Source organism: Lepidochelys kempii, chromosome 1 (genome assembly GCF_965140265.1).
Source record: "Lepidochelys kempii isolate rLepKem1 chromosome 1, rLepKem1.hap2, whole genome shotgun sequence".
NCBI classification, from domain to species: domain Eukaryota; kingdom Metazoa; phylum Chordata; order Testudines; family Cheloniidae; genus Lepidochelys; species Lepidochelys kempii.
Window position 1 is genome coordinate 8077751 of NC_133256.1, and position 18201 is coordinate 8095951.

The 18201-nt window shown below is 54.8% G+C and overlaps 1 protein-coding gene across 13 annotated transcripts in view; it reads left to right on the forward strand.

The window, feature by feature from the left end:
- ARAP1 (ArfGAP with RhoGAP domain, ankyrin repeat and PH domain 1) overlaps positions 1–18201 on the forward strand; it is a 232190-nt gene that overhangs the window by 202374 nt on the left and 11615 nt on the right. For 11 of the 13 annotated variants that reach the window (XR_012157524.1, XR_012157517.1, XR_012157522.1 and 8 more), the window contains 10 exons: positions 705–852; positions 1729–1815; positions 2740–2808; positions 3412–3529; positions 6816–6929; positions 7501–7643; positions 8926–8958; positions 12549–12631; positions 16536–16586; positions 18117–18180. Coding sequence is in view for 3 of the 13 variants with exons in the window: in XM_073333741.1 (XP_073189842.1) it covers positions 705–852; positions 1729–1815; positions 2740–2808; positions 3412–3529; positions 6816–6929; positions 7501–7643; positions 8926–8958; positions 12549–12631; positions 16536–16586; positions 18117–18180 (910 nt within the window). In the remaining 10 variants the exon portion in view is untranslated. The remainder of the gene's footprint in view (positions 1–704; positions 853–1728; positions 1816–2739; positions 2809–3411; positions 3530–6815; positions 6930–7500; positions 7644–8925; positions 8959–12548; positions 12632–16535; positions 16587–18116; positions 18181–18201) is intronic. The other 2 variants (XR_012157526.1, XM_073333749.1) reach the window with 1 other exon arrangement.

The following is an 18201-nucleotide window of genomic DNA, read 5'->3' on the forward strand; positions in this document are numbered from 1 at the left end:
CTCTTGCAGGCCTCAGCTGACAGGTTTTTGCGTTTCGGTTTGTCTGACTAATGTCTAGTACATGGTTCCTCTAAATACTGATCACTCTTATACTTCTTTAATCCTACAAATGAACTCTAATTAACATACAATGAATATATATGATCTAAGATGTTGATTAATCATAACATCACACAATACATGGATAATAAACTAAAACCATTGGCTACGTCTGTCTGGATCTGTCAGGCAGGACAGCTCCTTCCCTTAGACAAGCTGGGGAGCGAGGAACTTCTTTCTACCCGCTCCAAACCCCATCCCTTGTGAGCAGCAGCTGGCTCCTTTGACCCGACAGCGTCCCTGAGCCGTTCACCCAACGGCTGGGGGTTTGCCTCAGGTCAGAGGTGGAGCAAGGTGTTTGTGGCTGAGAGGGTCCCCACCACTAGAGAGCCGAGCCTGGGCCCAGACCTTATAAGGTATTTAGGTGCCTGGCTCCCACTGAGATCAGTACCTAGTAGGATCTGGGCCTAGAGCACTACACACAGCAACCCATGGAGTGTCCCCCCAGAAATGGAAACCCTGACTGTCATGAGAGGACGATTGGGGCAGGGCGGGGACAAGGTACAAGGAGATGGGAGCATTACTCCTCTTTCGCTCTGTGCCAGGCAGAGGGAGGCAGCTGGAGCTCCGGGAGGAGCTGTCCTTAATGTGCTGGCTTTCCGCAGGGTCCAGTACTTCTCCGACATGAATCAGATGAACACACACAACCTGGCTATCGTCTTCGGGCCGACGCTCTTCCAGACGGACGGGAAGGACTACAAGGCGGGGCGCGTGGTGGAGGATCTCATCAGCCACTACGTGGTCATATTTAGCGTACGTAGCATTCAGAAGGCCTGCTCTACTACCTTGGGCAAGCTACTTCCCCTCCCCGTGCCTCAGTTTCCCCATCTTACAGATGATACTAACCTCCTTTGTGAAGTGCTTTGAGATCCATGGACGTTAAGAGCTCGGCATGATTTCTGTTATTATGGCACCTTCGCACCCATTGTTTTACCCTGGGGGCTTCCTCCACGAGGATGATTTTTCCTTTGTCATCTTTCTGATCTCCAGCCTCTCTTTCCACCCGCCGCTCAGCACCTGGCTCTGGGCATACAATGCACTAGCCACCAGATCCTATAAAGCACCCTCTGCAGATAAAGCCCGGCCATTGGGAGAAGGGTGACTTTGGATAGGACTGGCTGGATTTGGGGGATCCATGAGGGGAGGATGGCTGTGTCTGAGCCATGCTGGAGAAGTCCAGTTTGCTTGGAGGCAAGTGGAGGGAGGGATCGCGTCTCACAGATCCAGGAGAGACACTGACGACACAGTGGGTCCGGCTGCACTGCAGTCAGGAGGTGTGAATGCAGCACGTACAGACGTACCTGAGCTGGCATGAGTAACAATAGCAGCGAAGCCGTGATGGCATGGGCTAGCCACTCCACATCGGAGCGGGTGGGGAGAAGCACGGGAAGGCCTATTAGGAGTTCAACGCCATTTGGTGGAGGCTCTTGAGTGCCTTTCCTTGGTCGGTGGAGCTGGGCAGGTGGGTGACTCCAGACCAGCACAGCTCAGTGACGGGCAGGGGGCCAGGAACTGATGGGGGAGGTCTGTGTCCCCCCCAGAGCTGGGCCCCGCCTGAAGTTGTCCATCTGGCATTTCTGCTGCTGGGCTGTGGAGGGTTCGATGGCTCTGGCCTTCTCTCCCCGGCAGGTGGACAAACAAGAGATGAGGAAACAGCAGGACGAGATCACGGCCATCATCAAGATGCGGATAGCCGGCTCGTCTAGTGGAACCCAGGTAGCCGGCCCGTCCGCCCGCTGGTGAAGGAGGGGCAGATCTCACCTGCACACACTCGCTCCGGTCTCTGCGGAGATCCTCTGGGAAACTAAGATCTCAGGAACTCCGAAGGGGCCAGGCAGACACAGTTAGTCTCCTCCAGCAGCTAACCCGGGAGGGTCGCTCTCCGCTTTCATGGTCTGATTGTAGAGGCTGCTTCCCGTTCTGACACAGCCGGTTTCACGGCACTGTGTGCGCTGCGGCTGCCCGTTCACGTTCCCAAGAGCAAATCCCCTTTTTCTATCACCCCCAGAATCCTAGGCGGTAGAAGGGGGCAGCTTGTTAGGTCCCAGCTAGCATACTCCACTCCCCTGTTGCCCGTTGGAAGAAACGTTTTCAGCTATTTCCCCCTCCCATTCAGCAGCCCCTGGGTCTGTCCTCAGCATCCCCGGATAGACCACCGCTGTGCCGCCACAAAGCCAGCTGGAAACGCTCCTTTTTCCTGCTGGTGGCTTCTCACGGCGCCGGTCGCTGCTGCTGCTGACCAGCGGGGGGTGCTCAGGCAGGCGCCGTCTATTCTGGTGGGACCACGGCGAAACTCATTGCTGTGCTGAATTGCTTGGTGGGAAACGGGGTGAGCTGCCTGCTGAGCAGTGGCCTGGTTAAATCACATGACCCGCCGATCACGTGACCTTCCTTTTGCCCACCTGTGGAGTTAAGTGTGTCACAGGTAGGGCTTGGGACCCTTCTCCCCTTAAAGGGCCAGCCACCCTGTGCTGGCGGGTTATTCAGTGAATAACATAGGGCATTGAGGGGGATCTCTGCACCCAGATTAACTCTGGGGTGTGGCAGGCCAGGCCGGGAGGGGATTCACACTCACCAGTGTCAGTGCCCCGCAGTAAACGGGAACCTGCTGGTAAAAGCCCCTTTCTTGTTTCCTTCCAGCAAGCCGGGGACTTCATCTGCACGGTGTATCTGGAGGAGAAGAAGACGGAAGCAGAGCAGCACATCAAGGTGAGGCAAGGGCAGGGGCGGTGGGAAGGGAAGAGGCCCTGGCTGTGCACCCCGAGGAAGGGGAAGCCGGGTGGTGGCACACGATGCTCCCTTCACTCTGATCCAAAGGGCTGGGGCTTCACAGTGCCGCTCGCCATCGCTCCAGACAGCCAGCACGAGATGGGGCAGCCGATTGCATCCTGACTGCCCTCTGAGCCCCAGCGCTGGGCTTGCTCTGGCAGGCGGGTGCGTGGGGCTTCCACCTCTACCCCCGGGCGCATGTGACTTTTGGCACGGGGGATGAGGGGAGTCTAAGCCGGAGGAGCCTGCTTGGAAGCTGGGCACATGCCAGTGTGGGGAAGTACAGATAGGATTTCCAATCTGGTCTCTTCAACAGCAGAGCTAGAGCCTTCCTCTGGCTGCCCTGACAGAAGGCGCAGCCCTGGCAAACCACTTCTGAGGGCTGCCCGCTAGCCAGAGGATGAACGCAAAGGTCCGTGGCTCCTGGTCAGAAGGGCTGGTACCCCACTGGATGCTCGGGCCTGCACTGAGGGGCGGGGGGATCTGGAGACATCACCTGCCATGACGCAGACATGAGAGAGGCTTCTTTCTTCCTCGCCTCAGATCCCAGCCACCATGACGGCAGAAGAGCTGACCTTCGAGATCTTGGACCGGAGGAAAATTGTTATGAAGGAGAAGGAGTACTGGAGCTGCTTCGAAGTGAATGAGAGGGAGGAAGCAGGTCGGTGTCTGGGCGGGAGAGAGGCTTATTCCCAGAATGGTAACCAGCCAGGTGTAGAGTGGGCGGGGCAGTGGGTCCGAGAGCTGGATGGACAGCCTGCCACGGCCCCGGCGAGCAGACTAGAGCAGGGCGTCGGGAGAGTCTTGGCTCTGACCTTGTGACCTCGCAAGTCACTTAGATCGAACATAAAGGCAAGCACAAAGCACTTAGTTTAGGAAGGAAAAATCAAATGCATCACTACAAAGCGGGGAATAACTTGGCCAGGCGGCCGTACTGCTGAGAAGGACCTGGGGATCAGAGTAGATCACAAATTGAACGTGAGTCAACCATGTGGTGCAGTGGTGAAAAAGGGTAATGTCATTCCAGGGTGTATTAACAGGGGTGTTGTACATAAGACGTGGAAGGTCAATGTCCTGCTCGACTCGGCACTGGTGAGGCCTCAGCTGGAGAACTGTGTCCAGTTCTGGGGGCCGCACTTTAGGATGGATATGGACAAATTGGAAAGAGCCCAGAGGAGAGCAACAAAAATGATCAAAGGTTGAGAAAACCTGAGCTGTGAGGAAAGGTTAAAAACGTGGGCGTGTTTAGCATTGAGAAAAGAAGACCGAGGGGGGACCTGACAAGTCTTCAAATACATGAAGGGCTGTTCTAAAGAGAACAGGGATCAGTTGTTCTCCATGCCCTCTGAAGGTAATACAGAAGCAATGGGCTTGAGCGACAGCCAGGGAGATTTAGGTCAGATAGTAGGAAAACCTTTCTCACTCTCAGGGGCATTAAGCTCTATAGTAGGGAGGTTGTGGAACTTTTAAGGGACGTTGTGGAATCCCCATCACCGGTGGGTTTTAAGAACAGGCTGGACAAACGCCTGTCAGGGCCGGTTTAGGTTGACTTGGTCCTGCCTCAGTGCAGGCGGCTGGACTAAATGACCTTGAGGTCTCTTCCCGCCCTCCATTTCTGTGATTTCCAGAGCAGCCACTGAGTTTAGATGGGTTGGTTTCTAGGTGCCCATCCTCACATTTGGGGCTTGAATTTGCAGAGGTGCTGAGCGCCCACATGGACTTCAGTCGGGCTCTGTGTGCTCGGCCTTTCTGAAAACCAGGTGCTGAGGGCCAGATCTTTAAAGGTGCCTCTCAACATTTTGAAGCCCCTCGATACCTTTGACTATCTGGCCCTAGGTGTCCAGCTGGACTCCCCAGCTTTGTGGCACCCAAAATCACTAGCCACTTTGAAGTTAGGCCTTTCCCTCGCTATGCCCTCGGTTTCCTTTAAACAGGGAGGGTTATAGTGACTCACCTTTGGAAAGTGCTTTGAGATCCGTGGATGAAAAGCCCCACGTTAATACTAAGTAGTTGGCTGAATCCTGCAAAGAGCTGAGCACCTGGGAAGTCAGTGGAATGGGTGGGTGCTCTGCAGCTACTCAGGACTGCTCTGGATTTTGCCCGGCCATGCTGTGAAAATCCCAGTGGCAGTAAAGGCCTTACACGAGCTCATTGCCAGCAGCCGACAAACGATCAACAGCAGTGTTTCCCAACCTCCAGATGGCTGAGCTGCCTTCAGGAAGGGGAAACCACCTGCACCCATTAGACTGGGCCATGTGTCATTAAAGTCCGATCCGTCTGCAGTAACACCTCCCCTTTGCCTTCCCACGGCGCATGGGGAGAGCTCACCTCACACTGTGGCCAGTGCTGACATACGCTGTTTTTTCTCCTTTAAAGGCTCAGTCTTGCTTCCAGTGAAGTCACTGGCAACACAATCAGTGAGTTCAGCAGGGGCAGGATCGGGGCCATGATGGGGAACTAGCTTGTACAGATTTGAAGGCCAGAAGGGATCATTATGATCATCTAGCCTTCTTTGGGCATGTCTTCACTAGAGCCAAGTTGGGCTCTAACTCGGGGTTTGACCCTGACCCCCTCCTGTCTACACACACAGCCGTCTCACCTGAGCTTAGTGGTGCTTTCAGCCCAGGCTAGTGGGTGCGCCTTGGGGTATAGGTTAAAACCCAGCTGAGTCTTTCACTTGGGCTGGTAACCTACCCACTTTACAGAGGACACAGACTAAATCACTGCAGTGCTGATAGTCCTCCAACGCCTTCCCACAATTCCCCCTATGTGCCCAGGACAGACAAGTCCTCCCACAATTCTCTGGGAGAGAACCATAGTGTGGCTCAGCATCTGCGGCACGAAGAAGCTGGGATCATTCCCCCTGGAGACACACCAGGGAAGACAGAATAACATGGGTGAGGCTTTGCAGAGGGGCTTCTCACTCCCGGGCAAGGCTGACCCAGGTGCCCATCCCGAGTGAGCTCTGCGGCAAAGACAAACCTTTGCTGACGCCCAGCTCTGATCCGTGGCCTTTCATCCGTTGATCTCCAAGCTCCTGACAAAAACGGGAGTATCATTAAACCTGTTCCCCTCTGAGGGCAACAGCACCCAGAAGCTGCACTGGCTATGGTCTGCAAGTACCTCTTTTCTCCTCATCTGCCTTCCCCGTCCCCTCTCCAAGTGGCAGCACAGTGCCAAGCAGCTCTGTCAGAAAGCTGGGCTCTCCACAACAGAACAGGAGAACTCATTAGGAAGGTGAATGCTGACTGTCCTGTTCAAAAAGCTGTTTGTTAATTGATCAGGCTAGTTAATTCACCCTGCACTATGCTTACTATTGATTTCCCATCAGTAGTATAATGGTGTGGCCTACTCCTTAGTATTTTCTGGTCCGCTGGCTATATTTTTTTCTGTGGCTGATATGTGATTCTGTCAGATCGCACAAGCTAAGCAGTGCGTGTATGGGAGACCTGTAACAAACAATTCAGCGCTGCCTGATGTGGTACGGATGCGTTTCCTCTGAATCTGCATTGAAGCAGTTACCCAGCGTTGTTCTAGGGGGTGCTATGCTGATGATGAGCCATAAAGCTGAGGGACTGAGCTCTGCGGTCATTAAAAGCCCCCGGGCGCTCTTTGCCAGAGAAGATGCGTGATGCCTTGGTGATATCGTTCACTTCCTCTCCTAAGCAGCTGGGTAGTGTTGCTATAGGCTGTCGAACAGCCACCCACATTCCACCCCAGAGGTGGCTGCATTCTGGTGGTGGGGGAAGAGATGCTTGGGTATAGTCTGTAAAGCACTTGAAGAGGCTCTCTACATGTAAAATGATAATCCTCCCCCAAGCGGCGGTTAGTAGGCTCGGAAAGAGTTGAGTTAAAACACGCAGCTTTGGTCACCGTCAGCAGGGTCGCAGGGGAGGGGGTAAGCCGGATGGGGGCATTAATACACCTGTTCCTCCTCCCCCGTGCAGAGCGGCCTTTGCACTACTCTGAGAAAGTCCTGCCTATCTTGCACGACCTGGGGACGGACAGCTTCCTGGTGGTGAAGAAGCAGCTGTCCATGGAGAATATGCTCATCTATCTAGGTAGGTGACTGCAGGGGTATGTCGGAGATGTACCTCAGTGTATAAAGGATCCGGGCCGCTCAGGGTTCTTGCACTCCCTTGTCTTCATTGTCCAAAAGAGAGCGCGAGAGAGCTGGCTGGTGCAGTGTTCATCAGGGTAGCCCTCGATATCCTCCAGACATGGAGCCCTGGAATTGCGGGAGTAGAATCCTGCACCCAGATGGTCCTCAAAGAAAGAGGAGACTCCTTTGCAGAGAGCCTGGGACACAAGGGAGCAGGGTTAGAAACCCTCAAAGGGAGGCCTGCAGAGCCCCAGAGAGAGTGTGTGTGTGTCCGTCCCTGCCTTTCCTTGAGGCCACCGCTCCCAGTGGAAACCGTCATTTGCCAATTACGGGACCAGTGGGGCTGGTTCTGGGATCCCTCGTCTCGCCCTATGGCCCTGTGCGTTGTCTGCCAGCTAGAGGCGGGATGGGAATTACCCTCCGGCTGGTGCTGCATGGGCTGCAGCCCGTGTCCCTCTGCAGCCGTGTGTTTAACCCCTCACGCTCCGGCTCTAACAGCTCTGTGCCCTCCCCCCTTTTGCTCTCCCCAGCCAGCAGGGTGGGCGACAGCAAGCACGGCATGATGAAGTTCCGGGAGGAGAGGAACCTTCTGGGGCTCGGGCTGAGCACGGGCTTCCACGACCGATACTTCATCCTGAACCACAGCTGCCTGAGGCTCTACAAGGAAGTGCGGGTGAGCTCCCTGGGCTGCCACAATCCTCTCCCACCTCCCGTCCCAGCACACCATCCTTTCCCATGCCTCCTGGCCTGCAGCACCCCTGCTGACCGAAGCCGACCTGAGCGAGCATCCTGTTTTCTGGCTCCACTTCCCCTCTGGCATTGACTCTTTGCCTCTCCTTACCAGTAGCTGTAAGATCTCGCTGGGGGGGGTGGGGGGGCTCTTCCTCGGGGCGACGCTGTGGTCAGTAGCACTTGACTGCAGGCATTTCAGCTGGTTTCGTTTCCAGTGTTCGCAGGCGAGGTATTTCCAGAAGTGACAGGGATGTATCAATGCCTGTGTGCAAGACAATGGTGAGACCTCATCTGGAATCCCACCTGCAGTTCTCGTCACCCATGGTCAAGAGAGAGGAATTTAAAGGGGAACAGGTGCAGAGAAGAGCTGTGAGGATGATCGCGGGGTGGAGGGCCTGTCTTAGGGGAGGCGACTGGAAGGGCTTGCCTGATTTAGCCTAAGTGCAGGCTGAGCGGGGATTGGATTGCTCTATAAATACACCAGGGAGGGAGAAGAGCTTTTGAAATTAAAGGATAATGTTGGCACAGGAACAAATGGGGATGAACTGGGCTTGAGTAAATGTAGTCTGGAAGTGAGAAGACAGTTTCTGACCATCCGAGGAGGGAGGTTTTGGAACAGCCGCCCAGCAGGAGCAGTGGGGCCAACAACCCAGCTGGTTTTAAGATGGAGCTTGTTAAATTTATGACAGAGTTGCCTGTGATAGCCGGGACAGGACTCAGTGACCCAGGAGGTCCTTACCAGTCCTATGTTCCTATGCAGCAAACTGCCTAGTCTGTGTGTGCACCACTTCCCTCTGCTGGATGGAATCAGAGCTGCTTCACTGTGTGTCATGGGTCCTCTACAGCTAGCAGCTAATGGGGAGTCTCCTTTGGCTCAAGCGGAAAGGGCCAGTGTTGTCAGATTCATTATAACACATTGGAGCCTTATTTACTTCTCATTCTCAAGTCCCATTTATTGCAGCAGAGATCACACCCTTTGTGGCCAAGTGCCCAAGTCCCTGTGCCCCACTGCACAGATCCTTGCAGCTTCCGGGCCCTGCTCCCTGGGAAGTGAGATGCAGATCCCCATTGGCTTTACAAGCCTCCTGTTTTGTGGCAGAGCTGGGGTAGAATAGGGGGTTACCCAGAGGGTGGCACTTGCCCCCCTCCAAAACACACACACCTCTCCCCAGTCTGTGGGTGATCCTCTGTGTCTGGTTTAACCCCGATCCTTTATTAAACAGACCTTGAAGCAGCGGATGCCTGCCATGGAAAACGTGAGTAGAGAAGTGTGTTGTGTTACAGCTGAGCGGGATGATCTGTGAGCTTTGATTTGCTCTCTTGCCTTACAAGGTTGCCCTGGGTCAAACCCAAATCCAGCTGCTAAACACATTCAAGGGTGTGTTTGTGTGGGACACATGAGCACATGGTTTTCCTTATCCGAAAAAAATGTATTCACACCATCACCAAGGGAAATCATGGGAAAAAATACAGCAGTATTGTGTAACAATGATACAAAACAATAGATCTTCCTGTGGAATACCACAGTGGTTTTTTAGGGGCTGATCCAGCCCACACTGAGTTCAGTGGTCTTTTGTAAGCGATGGAAATGTCTTGACTGCTGTGTGTGGACACACCCACACCCGTGCACATCCCTCCACCCTGAGAGCTGTGTTCCCAAAGACACCTGACATGCACTGTAACTAGCGGCTGTAATGAGAGAGGTCAGGCGTGTGTTGCCATGGCGAGGGAAGTTACACCAGCAACCTTAGGGAACGGGCAAAGACAGTGGGCTCCGTGAAAATCCCAGAAGCAACAGCACTTGTGAAAGCAGGGTGTCTTATTGCCAAAATAAAATCATGCCTAAGCTTCCAAGGATCAGAGGCAAAGTCAGGGCTCTGATGCTGGTCCAGGCATCTACCCTGGGGCAGGCTTTGGCCTGACCCTGTTACCAATGGCCCTTTCCCAAGTTTGCCGAAAGTCCCCTGTATCTCTGTTACCACAGTATCTGAGCACCTCGCAACACCCCTGGGAGGCAGGGCAGGGCTGTTACCCTCCTTGTACAGGGGGGAAACTGAGGCACGGAGGCTAAATGACTTGCCCAAGGTCACACAGGAAGTTTGTGTATTGAACCCTGTCTCCCAAGTCCCAGGTCAGGGCCCTAACACTGCACCATCCTTCCTTTCTTCCTGGGTGAGGGGTGATGTGGAATATTGAAAGAGGAGGCTTTGACCAGATTGTCACCAGCCGGTGATCTAGGGGGTACAACCTCCAGTGAAGCTGCTGCCACTGTGGGCACAATTTTGGACCCCTCATATGTGCAGGGGTGGTTGAAATATTAAAGTGCCTGTTCCCCTCAAGAATTCTTGAGCTTTCTGGGCCTGAAAATGCTTTTGTAATCCACCCCCAGCGCTCATTTGGCCATCAGGAAAAAGGCATTGTTCCCAAGGTTAACGAGGGAGGTCTAATAGTCCCTCTGAGGAGCTCATCGGGCTGCAGTGCCCTTCTGTGGTAGCAGACGTTCCCAGGCAGGAGGGCGTGAAAGGATGATGAATGGGAGTTAGACAGTTTTTCACCGCTTGCCTGTCCCGGGGCGGGAGGCCCTGAGGGACCATGGATAACTGTAGAACCATAGAAACGATGGGTGAAACAAGTCTACTAGTAGGTCATTCAGCGCATCTCCTGTCTAGCGCAGGAATGTTCCCTCCCAATGTGTCCTTCGGGGCTTTGTCCAGTCCCGTGTCAATGTCGTGTTTGATGGGGCTTCCCCCCCTCTTCCCTTGGGGGAGCTATTCTGCAGTCGAGCAGACTTTACCAATGAGCGGGGGGGTTCTGGCATTCAGAGGACGGTTCTGTCCCATCACTCCTACTTACACACACACACATCAGCCCAAGCAATTCCTCTCCCTTGATTGGACGCTCGCAGGCACTGCTGCCTGATGGTTCAATGCTGATCTTTCCTGCGTGTAATCAGCATTGCCAACTCCACACCATGACCCAGGGGCGCTTTTGTAAGTGGCTCAGTGTGAGATCGATGGTTTTGTAATTACAATTCGCCTTTTCTGTGTGTGCAACGTGCCTGAGACTTGACTGTGTAAACTGCTCCCTTTGAGTCTTGTACATATGAATATAATCAGCCATATTCATATGGGGCCTAAGCAGGAGCAGCCTGGAGACTGAATTGTGCCCCAGCGTAACTCAGAACCAGCCCTAGTAAATAGGAACCATGGGCCCAAGCTGCCAAGTGCTGGATGGTTTGAGAGCCCAAAGATCAGGTCTGGGAGTTTGGTTTGGGCCATTAGAAGGAGGGGGCCAGTGACAAAATTCAGATCCGAACCCAACCTTCCCCGGAGTGCGAGGTGGAACAAAGCAGATGTCGGGTGTATATGCATGCCACACAGGTAGCATACGTTGTATCGCTGAACTCCTGTGGCTCGCGGCATGAGCTGACATGAAAGTGGCTCTTTCGTAGGTAACACACCTGTAACATACAATTCCACACCTGGAACGCGGCCCCGCCTTCTGCATAGGCAGGTCTGGAATTTCGGTTTGAGCCATTCCAGGCCAGGATGTCTAGGTCTCGATCCAGGCTTGTTGGTGGGTGTTTGTGGAATGAACCAGGGCCAGATGTACAGGAGGGCTGGCCTGGTGGTGAAGGCAGTAACTCCATTAGCATGGAGCGAGGAGCAGGCGAGTGGGGCCGGCTGGCAGAGGGAGGCTGAGTTTGTGAATTGCGTTTGGATTTTGGGGTGTGGCTGGGGCCGTTCTCCAGCAGCCAGGGTCATGTCTCTCTGTTCCACCCATGCCTCTCACCCCTGCTCCTTCCTCTCAAAGGGGCCCTGACGCCGCCTGGAAAACCCACATTGTGCGGCTCTAACCTGCGTCCTCCGCCCAGCTGTCCTTCAGCCCGCGTCCTTAGAGATGTTCACATGGAAGCGGGATCTTTGTGGAGTACGGCTCCATCTGCCGCCATGGCCTCGCTGGCTGTTGGCCGTCTCGGTCTGTAAGGCTAGTTGGGATGTCACAGACAGGTTGCGGGGAGCAGGCGCAGCTGGGCCCGTTCTGTTTGTATGCACACAGCCCCAGCATTAAATACAGGTCTGTGTCTGTGCTCGTGGGATCCCAGCTCCTAACTGCACTGGGATACCAGCCCCAATCCCAGCTCCATGGGGCCCCGGCAGAGCAGGAGTGCACATACGATGGCTTGGGGGGGCAGTGTGAACAAGACCCTAATGCGGGTCAGGCCTCCCCCCCAACCAGCAGTAGGGTTTGCACATGCACATCTGAGGACAGGATTTGCCTCAGCAAGGTCTGTGAGTGGCAGAGCTCCAACCCTACTCTCCGCTCAAGACACACACCGCACGCTCCCATTCCTTCCTGGCATTCACCTTTACACTTCAGAACCACAAAACATAAGGAGCTGCCTCCTGTTCTTTTCTGAGCAAGACCTTCTATGTCACCCCTTCCTCCTCCTCTTTACTTAATCCTTTGAAACCCTGAGGCTGGAACTGATAGGACCCACCTGGTCTGGTTGCTGGGTGAGTCAGGAGAACAGCACTGCACCATCTGCTTGCCCTAGGTGCTCTATTGCAGGCTGGTCTCTAAGAAGGCGTTATATTCATGTCTGTCTGTCCCAGAAGGGTGTTTCTGTTGTTGAGGGAAGAAAACCCTTCATCTTTTTGTGTGTTGCTTTGGCATCATTCAGAGTTCTGCTCACTGGAGCTGAACTCACCAGAATGGACTGTCCCCAGCAATCAGAACTGGAAGGCTGATCCAGATTGTATGCGTCTGCACCATGGCAGTGGGTTCACTGTCGATGTTGGGTTGTTTCTCTCTCTGACTCCCTCTTGTCCTTCTGTCTCCCCAGAGCCACAGACCGGAGAAAGAGTGGCCAGTCAAGAATCTGAAAGTTTACCTGGGAATTAAGAAGAAATTGCGCCCTCCGTCCTGGTGAGCAATGGATTGGAGTCTGAACAGCGGCACTTCTCGTGGGTCCTGGGCTCAGTCAGCCCTGCCAGCAGGAAGCCATGGGGCCACCATGGCAACGCAATCAACAAGGTCTAGTAGATAGAGCAGAGGGATGGGGAGCTGGGAGCTCTGGATTCAACTCCCGGATCTGCCAGCAAAGAGCTGGGGGACCTCAGGGGAGTCACTTCTCCACTCTTTGCCTCAGTGTCCCCATTTGTGAAATAGGGGTGATGGTACAGCTGAGTGTGAGATTGCAAGGCTTCCTTCATTCATGCTCTGCGCACTGTACTTGGCGCAGTGAGGATCCTGCATGGGGCCTCTCGGCACGACCTCAGTACAGTAATAAACAGTTGGAATGGAGTGCCGCTATCGGATCTTCCATCAGGATCCATTCCAGTTATTTATTACTGTACTGCAGTCGTGCCTAGGAGCCCCGGTGGGGATCCAGGGTCCATGGCAGTTCCTGATAAGCAGCTGCTGACTTTTATGGAGGTGACAGTCATCCTAGGCCAATAGCACTGCCCCCATTTCACAGAAGGGGAAACTGAGGCACAAAGACGGAACGTGGAATTGCCCAAGGTCGTGCTGTGGCAGAACCGGGAGAGCTGAGTCCCAGCCCCCAACGCAGTCCACTCGGTCTCTACTGACCCACATCACTGTCATGCTAAAGCCAAGCTGCAGCGCGAGGAGCCATCAGCTGCCTGCACAACAGTGCTGTGGTTTCCCTGCTGTGAACCCGGTGTTAGCTGCTGCACCTTGCCCATGGAGCAGAGCTGTGTGCCGGGAGGTGGCCAGCAGAGGTGCGTAAAACCCCGTGGAGGCGCCTTTGCCCCGGGCTGCACAAGACTTAGCTGTCTCGCTGTTGTGTGTTAAGCTCTGAGGTTTGCTGCTCTCTGCTGTTCCTGCGGGCGGATGAAAGCCGGGAACAAAGCCTGGGTGCTTTGTCAGTGCTGCAGGTGTCAGCAAAGGAGCCGCACACCGTCCCAATCGCTGGGGCTTCTCCTGTTCTCTGGCTTCTTGCCACCAGATGTCAGAGCAGCCTAGCGAGCCACAGTCCTCTTCCTCCCGAGCCTCAGGCTGTGTCTGGGGCACACAGGGCTCCTCTCCATCCCTCCCCTGGCATCCCCAGAGCCCCAGCCTGCCAAGGGATTAGCACTTCTAGGGAGGAAGAGTGCTGGCCTGCCCCTTCAACGCCTTCTGCCCTGATTCCATGCCAGCCTAACGGTCCCTGTGCCCCGCTCTGAGTGGAGAGGGCTGAGCGTGGGGTTGCTGGGAGATGCGGGCCTTCGCTCGCCCAAAGCTCGAAACTCGCCCCCTCAGGCAAGGGGAAGGAGTCACTGACAGCCAGCCACAAGTAAATACTGGGGACCACAAATGAAAAAACAGGGGCAGGAGTGAAGGTTAAAGTTTAAAATCTGAGATCCAAAAGGGGGAAACCAAGCCGAGAACCCCCGACAGCGCCCTCCACTCTGCAAAGGAGTCAGTGGGCACCGTCCAGAGGCACTCTGCCCTGGGGCATGGTCAGAGACGGCACCATAAATAGGAACCCCTGGTCGCAGAGGAACCCCCCCACTCCCACGTCCAGCTTCCTCCTGCTGGGATGGACGACAGCCATCTTGGCCAGTGCCAGGAGGAGGTTGACAAGGAGGCCAGGGGTAGGGTGTGCCTGGATCAGAAAGTGGGGGAAAAGTGCAGCCGGAGCCTCAGTAAGAGGTTCTGGAGCAGCTGCAGCCTGACTCCCCCGATGTAGACGTGCGCCAGGGTCTTCCTCTCACTGCAAGAGGAGCAGGTATAGGGGAGTTCATGATCCAGGCCAGGTGCACGCACATGCTGATAGCTCGGCGGAGCTGCCAGCCAATAGCCCCGCTGGGCTGTGGAACCAGAGTGGGGAACAGGCTCCCCCACCTGGGTTTCTCGCCCTCCATGGGCAGCAGCAGAGCCTGGCACTTGGTGCCAGGAGGGCATGAAGCACGAGCAGGCACAGATGTTTCCTCGGTGCGGTTTGGAGACAGATCCAGTCAGCCTACTCAGGCAGAGTGTCAAAGATGGGACGGCCTCTGAGTTACTACAGAGAATTCTTTCCCCAGGCGTCTGGGGTCTGGCTGGTGGGTCTTGCCCACATGCTAACTGATCGCCATAGTTGGGATCAGGAAGGAATTCCCCCTGGCCCCATCAGACTGGCAGAGAGCCTGGTGGGGTTTCGCCTTCCTCGGCAGCCTGGGGCACGGGTCACTTGCAGGGTTAAACTAGTGTAAATGGTGGAGTCTCTGGAACTCGAAGGCTTTAAACCATGATTTGAGGTTGTCAGTGACTCAGCCAGAGGTTCAGGGTCTATTCCAGGAGGGGGTGGGCGAGGTTCGGTGGCCTGCAAAGTGCAGGCGGTCAGACTAGATGATCATGATGGTTCCTTCTGCCCTTAAAGTTTAGGAGTCGGGTAGGCTTGCCGGGCGGTGGTGCGGTGACAAGTTGGAGAGAGCAGCGTTACACTCCAGGTTGGAATCTGGCTAAGGCACCCCTGCTCTCCCTTCCAAGTACTGATCTGGCTGGCAGGTCTGCAGGAGGTCTGCAGGTGCAGACGTTCTTCCAGATTTTTATTCCATAGGGTGGAAAGGGAAAACACAGGAGCTGTGAAATAGACCACGCTGGGGCTGTCTGCCAGGGCTGGGGAACGCAAAGCACCAGGAGGGGAATGCCCCAAGCACAGCATGGCAATGTGTCACTGTGCTATTCCAGAGTGCTTTATTCAGCACATCACACTGGGGTTAGACGTCACAGGTCAGGCAGGCCTGCTGCGGGGGGCTCAGCCCCAAGACTGGGTCTGATTTGGGAGCAATTTGGTCGGGTAAGAGGAGGCAGGGAGTGGGCTGGAGACTGGAGGGGCCAGGGCTGTGGTTCACATCCAGCTAGCCCCATTGTTTAGATTCTGGCACGGCTAGGCTCTTGCCTTGTGGGGGTGGGGTTTGGATTGGACCTGCCTTATTAAAAATGGGCCCAATCCTGAGAGATGCTGAGAGCCCAGTATTGTTAATGCCTAAAGATCCTGGTTTTCAAGCTGGCACAAAGGCCAAATCAGATTCGTTACTCAATCCGATCCGATCTGTCAGATTCAAACAGATCAGATTCATGAGCCAGAATCAGTCTGTCCCTGCTGCAAACAAACCCATACTTGAAAGGAAACCTGAGTGCAGCCTCCCAGGGATACATGCCACTGATACATAAGCAGGGAGCACTGCAGGGTCATGGCTCTCTCTAGAGACAGTCCTGCCTCCTGCTCCCGTGGGTGGCCGGTGCCACGTGGAGGGCCATGGAGCTGGCATCTTTGCCAGAGCACCACTCATGCCCAGTAGGTCGTGATGTTGATTTGGACATCGCTGTCTCACTGGCTGTGCCTGGGGGCAACTTGTGGGTTGGACACTGGCGTAAAACTGGGAAGAATCAGGGCTAATGTCTTTTGTTTTACCGGGCTACCCTGCTGTGTAACGTTGCATTGTGCTGTTAAATATCCCCCACCCCAGATGTGGCTGCATTTAATCAGCAGGCAAACTTGGAGATCCGCTGGGTTCAAATGCACCACAAAACCATGAGAGAGGATGGTTTTATGGCACGTGGCAGCTTTCCGACCTTTGCAGAGAGTTCCTCTCATTGCCGGAGGATGCCAGCAATAGACTCAAGTGCCACCTGGCCTCTCCAAAAGCAAAGATCATGGAGGAAAGTGCCTGGCGGTGGTGACAAATCACAACAGTTTGCCACCGTAATGCAGAGAGGCTTGTGGTTGCTGGGATACCAGGTGTGCTCTGTTGGAAAACTTACTAACCTAACGGGTGGGGAGCCGTTTGGGAGAGGAAAGCTTGGAATTCAGCGTTCTGTTCTCTTCTCTCCCTGGCAGCTGGGGATTCACGGTGTTCTATGAAAATGAGAAGCATGAAAAGCAACAGTGGTAAGGAGCAGTGGCGGGCCGGGGCCCGGGGGGTTTGGCTGGAGGAGAGCTGTTTGTTAAGCTTAGCCAGGCCCAGACCCCGATCCGCTGGCGTTCAGGCAGACAGGGAGCGAGGTGGAGCTCCATTCAGAAACAGAACCATGCTCGCGCACCAAAGGGGTTCCGGGACTTCCCCGCTGCAGGAGACTTGGGGAGGAGGAGTTGTTTCTGCACAGAAATGTCCCTGGCCAGGATCTGTCTGCATGGCCTTGTACAGTTATTATTGAAACAAATTCATTGCCGTGCCAGACTGTAGCTACTTAAAACCCCCATCTGTGGGCCCCCGTCACTTGAGCTAAATGAGAATCTCTATGGATAGGGGTCTATGACATACAGACCAGCAATGCTGAGTCCATCCCAGAGAGAGGAGGGGGCTCTCTCTCACCCCCTTCCCCAGCATTTTATTTAAAGGAGCCACTGTCCATTTCTTCAACCATCTGTCCCTCTAGACCAGTGGTTCTCAAACTTTTGTGCTGGTGACCCCTTTCACACAGCAAGCCTCTGAGTGCGACCCCCCCCCCTTATAAATTAAAAACACTTTTTGTGTATTTAACACCATTATAAATGCTGGAGGCAAAGTGAGGTTTGGGGTGCAGGCTGACAGCTCGCAACCCTCCAATGTAATAACCTCGTGACCCCCCGAGGGGTCCCAACCCCCAGTTTGAGAACCCCTGACCTAGATTCCCTCCCTCTGGCTCTGCCAGCCTAGCTGCTGTCTCTGTCTAATTATCTAGAGCTCAGAAGCAGCTTTCATCATCCGACGCTCCAGATGTTCTCTGATCACGAATGATGATGTCAGGAATAGATCATTCGACACACAGCTGTATTTCTTAATCACGGCGATACCCATGTACGCCCACAGCCTGGCAGCCAGGACCCCATCCTGAGAGATGCTGAAAGCCCAGTAACGTTGGGGCCTGATTTTGAATACCTAAAGATCCTGGTTTTCAACCTGGCACAAAGGCCAAATCAGATTCGTGACTCAAACCAATCTGATCCGTCAGATTCAAACAAATCAGATTCATGAGCCGGAATCAATCTCTCCCAGCTGCAAACAAACCCATGCTTGAAAGGAAACCTGAGTGCAGCCTCCCGGGGGAACATGCCACTGATACATAAGCAGGGAGCACTGCAGGGTCACGGCTCTCTCTAGAGACGGCCCTGCCTCTGGCTACACCAGCAGATCCAACCCCACTGGTCGCAAGTGCCAGGGCTGGACCCAGGGCAGCCAGCAGCCCCTGTGCCCTGTGCTGGGCAGGAGCCATCCGGCTGTGGCCTGGAATAACAGCCACTGAGGCAGCTCTGATTGTGAGCAAGTGAGCCGGCCTGTAGGGCCGGTCGTGTTTCACATCTGCTGTGGGATTTCTGCCGCAGGTGGCTTGCATTCCCTACACTGGACGCAGGCAGGCCGGGGAGGGGGCTCGTCTCGCTGCTCACGTCACCTCCGGCCGGACTCGCCCACCCTGACTGCCCCTTTGATCTCCTTCCCAGGTACCTGTGCTGCGATACCCAGATGGAGCTGCGCGAGTGGTTCGCAACCTTCCTCCACGTACAGGTACCACCTGAGCAGCGGGCG